Source organism: Sinocyclocheilus grahami, unplaced genomic scaffold (genome assembly GCF_001515645.1).
Source record: "Sinocyclocheilus grahami isolate Dianchi unplaced genomic scaffold, SAMN03320097.WGS_v1.1 scaffold467.1, whole genome shotgun sequence".
Classification (NCBI taxonomy): Eukaryota; Metazoa; Chordata; class Actinopteri; order Cypriniformes; family Cyprinidae; genus Sinocyclocheilus; species Sinocyclocheilus grahami.
In genome coordinates this window covers 544,533-555,401 of record NW_015505646.1, presented here as the reverse complement: position 1 = coordinate 555,401, position 10,869 = coordinate 544,533, and the positions used below count along the sequence as shown (strand labels likewise).

Genomic DNA, 10,869 nt, shown 5'->3' with positions numbered 1-10,869 from the left:
GCAATTTACCATGAAGACAAGCTGTAAATAGAAAAATTCCCATCCATGGCATGTACGCTACCATTCAAACATTTTGGGTTAGTAAGTGTTTGGTTGCATTACATTGATCAAACGTGACAGTAAAGACATTTATAATGTTTCAAATCCACTTTCTATTCATCAGAAGTTGTCCTCAAAAATATAAAGCGCTTATAATTGTTTTCAGAAGTTGCCAAATCAGCATATTAGAATGATTTCTGAAGGATCATATGACACTGAAGACTGGAATAATGGCTGCTGAAAGTTCAGCTTTTCTATCACAGTAATAAATTATGCTTTCAAAATATTAATATAGAAAACATTAATATTGTAATATATATATATATATATATATATTATATATATATATATATATATATATATATATTGCACAATGTTCTTGTTTTTGCTGTATTTTTTTTACAATTAAATGTAAGACATCCCCAAACTTTTGAACGGTAGTGTATGGCTGTGTAAATTATGTTGTAGAACAAAGCTCTTCAAGTCATGTTAACCATGCATAGACCTTATTTTACTCATAAATCAAAAGCCTCTATTCTAAAAACTCATTAGAAAATCCCCAGGGAGCCCATTGCGAATTAGCCTTTCAGGTTGGCCTACAATTTCACAGCTCTGTTATTGTGCCGCCCTCATTTGCAGGTATGTTCCCCCAGAACAAGCCAAGGTGATTGCCTCTGTGCAGGCCTCAATATCTGGTTCATCTGCTAGCAGTACCAGTAGCACCCCAGAGGTTCTTCCCCAGCCCCTCAAAACCCTACATCTTACCAAGACTCCATCCAACCAGGTAACTACACGCAACCACCTTTACGTTTGTACTTTTATTTGGAGCCACAAAACAGCTAGTTCTTCTCCGCAAAACCAGGTTATGCCCTGTTTTTCTTTTCATGACTACCCCACGTTTCTCTCTCAGTCCCCGGTGACCAGTCGTGTTCAGGCCCAGCCTGCAGGCCAGGAGAAGAAGTTTGACCTCCTCTCTGACTTGGGTGGAGATATTTTTGCTGCCCCCCAAGCTCAAACTGCCAGCTCCTCAAACTTTGCTAATTTTGCACATTTTAACAGGCCCTCAGGTAACCATTAAAATTTTTGTATAAGGTGTATAGGTTAATGTATAAGGTGAAGAGAACATTTAGATGCTGTGGCTGGTCACAAGTTGCTTTAATTGTTTCACCACTATTAATCATTTGTTGCTTTTTATCGTTCACTTAAAGGGATAGTTCACCCAAAAATGAAAATTGTCATCATTTGCTCACCCTCATGTTGTTCCAAACCTGAATGGCTTGCTTGCTTCTGTGTAACACAAAAAAAAATGGTTGTCCATATGATGAAAGTTTAGGGGATCCAATGTTGTTTTGGACCCCACATTTGAAAAGAGTTCAAATGTGACATGAGGGTGGGTAAATGAAGACAGATTTTTTTCATTTTTGGGCGAACAATCCCTTTAAATGTCACTGCTTGACGCGTCATTATGTCAACTATCCTATTCTACAACAATTTGTACGTGATGTCAGTCAGCTCATGATTTCACACTGTCACTTAATTTTCCTCATCAGTCCTGTTCATTAATGTATTTTGTTCACCCTGTGCCATCTGTAGCACAAAATAATGCCACCACAGACTTTGCAAACTTTGATTACTTTGGAAACGCCAGTGTACCATCACATTTTGGCACATCACCCCCCTCAAAGCCTTCCCTTCAACAAGCCCACACAGGTACCACACCCTGCCCCATCCATTGTGTATTATGCTCATATGTATTTCCATTTTCTGTCATGGCTGTTACAGAATATAATCGATCGGTTAAATGTCACCCCTGTGCTGTGTTGTTGCTGTTAGCTTACTTTAACAGTACTGTGCCAGTAATTTAAGGAAGATAATTGGTCAATGAATTGACTCCTTATTTTTGTCTGCATCTATTGATTTATTAATAGATGCAGTTCATACATACAGTGACTTCAAAAAACCTCTTCTCTAATGAGCATGTTTTCATTTCTGAATTAGAATTTATTCTGGAGGCATAAAGTCTGAAATGTCAGGGTGATACAGCTGTCCTGATACCATTATTAAGAAATAATTAAAAAAAAAAATTTTTTTTAAGAATTATAAGTCTTGAAAGCATTATTAAGTAGTTTGACCATTTTTACTTATCATTTCCTTGGGAAAAAATAAAATAATTAAACAAAACTGCATATTAATATTTGAAAAACTTTTGTTAGAGCCAAAAGTCACATGGTGCGACCAAAATGCAAAGTTAAAGCATAAATTAATTAACATAAATGAAGCATAAAACAGGAAAATATATCCTAGAAAGGACACCTGCAGATCTCCTTGACTGTGTGACAAGGCAAGGTTAGTTCAGGTTGTAAAATGTCATATGGTGCGATTCACCCAAAATAAAACAAAACCGTATATCAGTGTTATTTCAGTATTTATATACTATTATAGTATCTTCAGTATTTTAATTTTCTAATTTTTATGTGCTCTTATTTTTTTATATGATTGCATTTAACTTTGTTTTAGTAATCTTTGTATTTCAGTTAGTGGCCAAGACAAGTAAAAAAAATGTTTTATAGTTTTAGTTTACACTGACAATGGTGTACACTATTTCTCCTTTTTCATAATTTCCCACCTTCTTTATTGTGGACACACTGTTGTTGATGTTGACCCTTATGCATTTGTTAATGCAATAAGATTTGAATAAATTAGTATAAATTTAAGCCATAGTTAATTTTTGCGATTCAGGTGGATGCATATCCGTCTCGCCACTACCCAGTATGGCTCCTGCCCTGCCTCAGAGCAGTTCATCAACAAAGGACCGTTACGCTGCCCTGGCTGAGCTTGATAGTGCCCACAGTTCAACCACTACAAGTGGAAGCGTACAAGGGTGAGAGATTACTGTATTATTTACTGCACAATCACCTTGCTTTTATGCTTTAATATTTGTGTGTGCTCATGTATATCTTGGTGTGTGTGTGCATGCACTGCCAAAGTGTGTTTGGAGGTGTCCCAGGAGCTGCTGCACCTCAATCTCAGCCAGGACTACCCAACATGCAACAGGGTTTTGCAGGTGTAGCTTTTAAGATTCTTTTAAGTTACTACGTTTTAACTTTTATGATTTTCAAACTGACTAAACTCATTTCATTGTGCAGCTGCCCCCTCCACAAACCCATTTGTGGCTGCTGTGATGGTTCAGGAGCCCATGTCTACAAATCCATTCCAAACCAATGGAAGAGCAGCAACCTCAGGTTAAACCTAGCTTTGGTCGAGATCAGCATGCCCGTTATGTGTGTGTCCATTCAAGGAATGAGCAGATGAAACATGCTACTCCTCCTCTGGTCTCCTTTGATTTATTTTAGCCTCATTTGGTACTGGCTCCATGAGCATGCCAGCTGGCTTTGGGAACACAACCAGTTACTGCCTGCCAACCAGTTTTAGTGGGACCTTCCAGCAGCAATTCCCTGGCCAAGGTCCCTTTCCCCCACCTGCAGCCTACCACCAACAGCCCAATGGTATGTGAGACTAGTTTTTTTTTTTTGTGAGTGTGAGGTGGCCCAAACCCCCAGTGGCTTATGCCTTTCTTTTATGCATACTCTTATAAGTTATGAGAAAGGCTGTGTTTGTATTGTATTAAGCATCAACTCCTTTTGCTTTTTGTGCTTTGGTGTGAGTTTTGGTGTTGCATGTGTTGGAGTAGCAGGTTCAGTGCTTTAGCATTAAGATCAGTTTTTAATGTCTGTCAGTCTAATGCACTAGCACCATGTCCGTTCTTCTTCTATGGTTCTCCTCAGGGGGGTTTCCAGCCTACGGAGAGGCCAAACCTATGGGCAACTATGGGCAGGTGGTCACAGGACCTGGCATCTCCAGCAACCCATTCATGGTAAGCAAACCAATGGCTGTGAAGTAAATGCAAAGTCTGAACATATTCTTCATTCATTTCTTCAAAACAGTGGTTCTCAACCTTTTAGACTCGAAGGCCCATAATGCAGCACAACATTCAAAGGCTTCTCAATATAAAGTAATGTTATTTGTGCTGTGATTATGACAAAGCTGCTTGTTTTCCAACTTTTTTGCTAACATTAACTGGGAGTTGATGTGTTTGTGATTCCAGAAATTAAGAATTGTTTAAAAAATAAAAAACTATAGTTACTGAGGAGGGAAAATGTAAAAAAAGAAATATGATTTCAGTTTACATCTCGATTGAATGCTGTTTAGCATTTTAATTAAGTTAGAATATTTTAATGTATTATGATTAATATCAATATACTTGTACACAGACAGAGCGCACACATTCTCACCAACATCTGGACACATTGCTCCCAATGATTGTTTATTAGGCCATTAATATATTAGGTCCGTTTTTAAATTTGGCCTTGCACATGCAACATTGTAACAGTGTTGTCTAAAAAAGTAACTACAAAGTAAACAATCTACAGGTCTGAAAACACTTTAATCTTCACTGCACATTTTGGATGTCATTTTGTTGCCTCTGTTTTAAGTGAATTACAATTTGTGTTGCTGAAAACATTATGCTGATGATACATGGGGCAACTTTTTGGCCAGTATTGCCGTCAATGGGCAACCAGATGAGACACAGGGCCCACAACCGATCTAAAGTATCCAGATAGACATTTGTTCCCCATTCTCAATGGGAAAGTGCCCAAGCAGCATTGCTCAAAAACAGTTACCCGGCAATGTTGCTCAAAAAGTTCCCCCGTGTATCATCAGCCTTAGTCTGAAGGTGCATTCAGTTGTAGTAGTGATTCTAGCTAGCATCATAATCTTTGTTTTTCTTGTATTTTAAGTACAGATATCGAATCGTGTTAGACGCTGCACTGCCATCTCTTGATCGTCTTGAGTTTTGTGTAAATGACACTGATAGTAGGGAGTTTTAGAGTGCAGTCTACACAATAATTAATACTCTCACTTGACGAGCAAAAGAGAAGCATCTGTGGTATGTATTTTAACACTTTTTGCACAATGTATGGCACTACAAACTAAACATGTTCACTATATTTGTTTTTTTTTATTTGTCCTGCAATTTGCACATTGTTTGAGGGACAACATTTGGCAGAATGTAGAATGTTACTGTTTAAATGCAGAAAATAAAATGTTGCTTTTTTTTTTTTTTTATTCAGTTAATCGAAGACATAAAACAGATAAGATAATCAACACATTAAAATCATTAGTGGCAGCCCTATAACAATTAAAATAATTATAGAAAACCATCATGAGTACAACAAAAAGATTTACGCATTAAGAAATAAATAGTGTTTTTGTGAAGTGTGATTTGAATGGTTTGGTGAACACCATTCAGATGACACTTAACAAAAACACAATTTATTTATTAATGTTTGAAACATTTTAAATTGGCACTAAACTGCTGAATGCACCTTTAATGTGTTAATGGCAGTCTGACTCTTTCCTGATATTAGGCTGCATTAAAGATTCTTAGAATTCTGATCCTGGCCAAGTAGATTTACCTTAATATAATTGAATATTACCTTTGAAAAGTAATGGTACTTCTAATGTGCTCCTAAATTGCCAACATTTTTTTGTTGGAGGGCAGAAATTATGAATTACACCTTCAGAACAATGTTTCTTTATCAACTCTGATGGAGACATTGTCTTGTCTTGTCGTCTTCTCTTCAGGGCGGAGGCCCAGCGGGACCGTACCCCACAGGAGGTTCCTCCACAAACCCCTTTCTTTAAAACGCTTTTTACGGCACATCTCAGCAGCATCATGCACACTTTCCATTGTCTTCAAGAATCTGAAAGTATTCCAATTTCGTATTTACTGCACTGAGTCTTAGACATTTCTAGAGAAAGAGCTGTGGATACGCAGGTGATGGTCCTCCCCACCCATCTGTGTATTCTGGACAAAACGCCACGATTGTCCCGCCTCATTTATGCCTTCATCTCAATAAGTAATGGTTTATGCCTAGAAAGTAAGCTCCTTGTGCATATCAGCATTTGTAATCCTTTTAAAAACATGTTATTCACAAAGAGAAACCGTGACAGAACAGCAGAACACAATGGTGTCTAGGGATGCTGTGATTAGCTGTACAAACAACTTCAGTTTGTCCTTAGCACCAGCTCTAGCAGAAACGTTTCATTCTGTTGAGGCAAAAACACAGATGCCACTAATCACCTCAAGGAGGTAAGAAAACATGGTTTAGATTCAAACCTGACACCTATTGTAAGGGCAGAGGAGTTCAGCACAAGTGGCTGTGTAGATAAAGCAGGTGTCTACAGCACAAAAGGACTGAGTAGATGTAAGTGGAAGAGTTCACTTTTCTATGATTTTCCCCCTCGGGTTCTCTATAGCTGCACCTTGGGAAATTGGCAGGTGTGACCTGCGGTGTTCTCCGTCGATGGATTTTTGACCACATCAAAAGTTACCATTACAGGTATACAAGTTAATGTGTACATATATAAATATATGTATAAAATATTAAATGATTTTTAACTACTGTGTTACAGGCATCTGTGTTTTTTTTTGTTGTTTTTTTTCATTGAAGACTGAAGTAATGGCTGCTGAAAACTCAGCTTTGCCAAACAGGAATACATTAAATTTTAAAATATATTCAAATAGAAAATGGAAATTTTAAATTGTAATGATATTTCACAATATTACTGTTTTTATTTTTATTAAAGCTGCAGTCCGTAACTTTTTTTTTTGGTTAAAAATGATCCGAAATCAAAATTTGAGCAAGTACATAACCAGCAAGTGTTCAAAACTATCGCCTTACTTTAGCCCGATTCACAACGGTTGTCTTATAATAATGTTTTCTAATTTGAGTGGTGGGGTAGGTTTTCGCGGGAAATTCGAGCATGGCACTGCATCATGTCACGTATGTAAACATAAACAAGTTGTCCCAGCTAGTAGACTATCGCATGTTAGGAGCCTGAAGGTGGCCAATCATTTATAGCCTTTTCTCACAGCAGCCAGAATAATTAAATGTATCATTTTGATGGCGGATTGTAATCCAGAAAGGATTATGTGTTTATGAAACACGTGTGAATGAAATTAAATTATATTCCAGTTATAAATGTGCTTCTGAATACAAATAGCCTGGGATTACAAAGATTTGTATTTGAAAGAAAACCAGTTCGAAGGGAGCATAATTTGGGTTAAAGAATTTCTTAATAGGAGTATGACAATTAGATTAGACTGTGCAGAAATTGAAATCTACACGCTAATACACACTACTCAAATAGTCACCAATGCTGATGTTGTTAACATTAATCATTTGAGAATAAAGTATAACAATAATAATAATTTGAATTTAATCACCATTGGTAGCGAGGTTTATGGTAATGCTTTTTTCCTCAGTTGGTCATAACAAACGTGGCAAACTTGTTACTTACTTGGGCAGATGGATATATACGGTGAAAATTCTTATTTGGGTCATATTCCAAGACCTAGGCTAGAATCTGTGATTGCGAAGTACAGTAAATATCCACACCAGTGCGGTGACTGACTGCCACACATACTCTTCAGAACATTAGATTAATCCGCATGCCGACTCACAACCCACACATGCTAGATAATTCCGCACACAGCTGCAATTCCAGGTTTTCAAACAGAGATGACGACAAAGAGGCAAAACTTAGGACATATTAGCTTTAAGTAAATGCAGTTGAGGTGAGCATAAGAGTCATTAAAACATTCAAAAACATTACAAAATTGTAATTGTTCTAAACTTAGCTGGCAGTGTACCTTCAAGTAGGATCATGTAGCCTAAATAATGGCAAAGAGAAAAAAAATTTATGCTGAAAAATCGGATTCATTATAACTACTGGAACAAATTAATCAAATTAACACCCAGACTGAGTGAGTACGTTTACATGGACAACAATACTCCGATTTTAATATGAATACTCTGATTAAGAATCTACCATGAAAACAGATTTTTTGATTACCTTAATCCGGCTGAAGTCATAATCGAAGTAAACAGAAATCGAATTAAGACATGTGGAGTATTCCTATTTTAGTCGCATTACTGAAGTGCAGTATAGACATGTCAACACCTTAATCATTATTACCATCGTGTAGGACTTTTCGCCGCATTTTGCGACAGGATACACACAAGGCAGTGCTCAACCGTGTAGCATCTGGACCAATCGGACACCATTTTTCATTTGATTTAACAAATCAATAATACATTAGATTAACAAACGTTCACAGACCCCTCACCCAATAAACATACTGGGTTCCAAGTTGTCTGTGAACAAGGCCCAGGACACTGGTTACCATGGCAACCCTGACACCAGATACATTTACAACCTAATGGAATGCGAGTAGGGAAAATCACTGCCTTTTTATAGTGGGGGCGAAATGACGTGTGCCATTAATCGAACTATGTACTATAACATGTAAAACGGGAACATGAAAGGAATATTCTAAAAGCAACTCATGTAAACACCATAATCATAATATTAGCTTATTTAGAATAAGGTAAATAATTAGATTACTGATGTCCATGTAAACGTAGTCAGTGACACCTATTTTTCATCAATTACGGTACTTAAACCACTGTTCTTGCATGAACAGTCATGAAATATTCTTTAGAACATTTTAATGAACGCATTTACCTAGCTTATAATTACAACATTTATGATCAAAGGTTGATAATTTATAAATGTATTCAGATGAAATCATCCATTTTATTTTTTTGTCAACAAAGATGTGTGATGAGAAATTATTTATGTTTTGTTTATTGGTCTAAACAGCAGAATCAAATTCACAACAGTTTTTTTATTTTTATTATGCTTCCATTTACAACAAACAAACAAGGTACATAAACACATCACATAATCTAACAACAGGTGAACAGCCTTAGGTTGAGCATAACCAGTGGCAAACAAGAAGATCACAATAAACCAATAATAAAGAAAAAAAGAAAAGAAAATAAACAAATAAATAGAACAAATAAAATAAACCAAAAGGGGCTTTTTACATTAGCTTATACATGCCCCAAAAACGAAATCAATTTGAGAGCTTTCTTGTTTTTAACCAATTCTAAAGATTTGCACAAAATTTTAACCTCATACATCCACTGGTTAAAGTTGGGTTTTGATTTAAACCATCTATTCTACATTTATGAAACAGCAGAATCAAATTATTCAAACCCTTACATTTTTTCAAATTTACTTGTTCACATCTACACTAAATACCCCATAGTGACAAAGCCATAAAAACATAATTTTGCAATTATAGAAAAAGAAAATAAAAAATATTGCATTGCTGTAAGTATTCAGATGCTTTGCTATGACAAGTCTAAGTGGTATGGCTATGACCGATGAGCAGAACCCATTAGCTACTATAACATAATGTTTATTCAATATAATATTTCAGATGGACTGATGACGATTAACTGAAATAAGCGATGCCAAAAACCGTGCTTCCAATGGCGGGCGACCTATAAAATATAAATATCTAAATATGTGGAGGATGAGTGAGTGTGAAATCGCACTGATCATATCGCAAGCAAGAGGTATTTAATGCTAAAACGGCTTGCCATACTGATCATTCCTTGAGATGACGCACGCTGTAGCTGTGGAGTCGATGTTGTCCTGGTAACGCGTCAACGGTATCCGGGAATGGCGAGTTTACTGGGAGAAACTCTGTTTGAGACCAGTGGACAAGGTCCTGCACCTATGAAGGACTATTTCCACTTTGCAATAACAAAATCTCAGGTTTGTCGAGTCTAGGTTTTTTTTATTATTATTGTTAACACAAGTTACTCTTGAGGCAGCTAACTTACATGAACGAAAGATTGCTGTTTGTTTATCCCTTCTCTTCTAGACCTTCCAAACACAATGCTAAATTGTAGTCACAAATGTTACCAAATTGGTTGGTAGAGAATGAGATGAACACATTTGTGTCTTCATCAGGTCCGGGGTTGTAGATCTTTGCCATGTTTTGTTCGTTAAAAATAAATATTGCATTTCAATAATATATTCTGTAATATAATTCTATAATATATTCTACTGTACATTCCAATATTTCAATTATTTAGTAAAAACACTGGAATAACAATTACCATATAAGTTTCCAAAGAAAAAAACAACAATTTCCAATCCAATTATTTCACAGCTCATCTGTTGCTGTATTCCTTTGAACCATAACCATATAACCATGGCAATCTTTAATTAGCTTTAGCAGTCATTAAACGTGTCAACACCAATCATATCTCAAATATTCACAGCCATTGGAGAAGTGCCAAATTAACACCTCGGCTCTCCTTGATAATTTTAAATAACGGTATGCTTGAAATAATAAGACTTGAGTTATTTAAGAGCATGTGGTTAAAACACATCTCTCATACGCTCAGTAGATAACTGTTGCGTGGCATTGTGTCACAACAAAGGAAAAGACCAAGGGTGCTTAGGGGGTTGGAAACCTGAGGCGCTGTGACTAGACTGCTGGCTGCAGGTGAGAATCACTCAGACAATCTGCATCTGTGAATAAGCATGACAAAGACCACAGGGAAGGATACTGAAAGGCAAAATTGTTCATTTTGGCTCCAAACAAGCTGAAGAGGAAGGTGATTCTAAGAATGAATATGATTTATTAATCAAGCTCCAGTAACAAGTGACAGATTTAAAAAATGACTAACACCAGTGATCGGATGGATTTGGCTTTTGTGCTTCAAACAGGTGAGTGGATTTCTAGTTTTCTTACACTTAACTGCAAAATTTGTACTTGTGAGTTTTCTTTATCGTCCACTCCTGTAGACTCGTTGCTGTCATAAAAAGCCTGTCGGATTTTATCGTTGTCATATGGCTGACTTCATATTCAGACTTCATATCTCCATGTAACATTGTCGG

The 10,869-nt window shown here is 36.5% G+C and overlaps 2 protein-coding genes across 4 annotated transcripts in view; both read left to right on the top strand.

The window, feature by feature from the left end:
- The window catches only part of LOC107553264 (arf-GAP domain and FG repeat-containing protein 1-like), a 9,785-nt gene extending 2,520 nt beyond the window's left edge, over positions 1-7,265 (top strand). The window contains exons 4-13 of one of the 3 annotated variants that reach the window (XR_001604945.1): positions 679-823; positions 950-1,106; positions 1,633-1,749; positions 2,779-2,920; positions 3,027-3,103; positions 3,186-3,281; positions 3,393-3,545; positions 3,825-3,913; positions 4,844-4,987; positions 5,686-5,760. Coding sequence is in view for 2 of the 3 variants with exons in the window: in XM_016235438.1 (XP_016090924.1) it covers positions 679-823; positions 950-1,106; positions 1,633-1,749; positions 2,779-2,920; positions 3,027-3,103; positions 3,186-3,281; positions 3,393-3,545; positions 3,825-3,913; positions 5,686-5,745 (1,036 nt within the window). In the remaining variant the exon portion in view is untranslated. Of the gene's footprint in view, positions 1-678; positions 824-949; positions 1,107-1,632; positions 1,750-2,778; positions 2,921-3,026; positions 3,104-3,185; positions 3,282-3,392; positions 3,546-3,824; positions 3,914-4,843; positions 4,988-5,685; positions 5,793-7,254 lie in introns of those variants that run through there. The other 2 variants (XM_016235438.1, XM_016235439.1) reach the window with 2 other exon arrangements.
- A 2,326-nt stretch (positions 7,266-9,591) lies between these two features.
- Positions 9,592-10,869, top strand: part of fbxo36b (F-box protein 36b) — a 2,952-nt gene continuing 1,674 nt past the window's right edge. Inside the window, exon 1 of the mRNA XM_016235417.1 lies at positions 9,592-9,735. Within this exon, the coding sequence (XP_016090903.1) occupies positions 9,640-9,735 (96 nt within the window). The 5' untranslated portion in view covers positions 9,592-9,639. The remainder of the gene's footprint in view (positions 9,736-10,869) is intronic.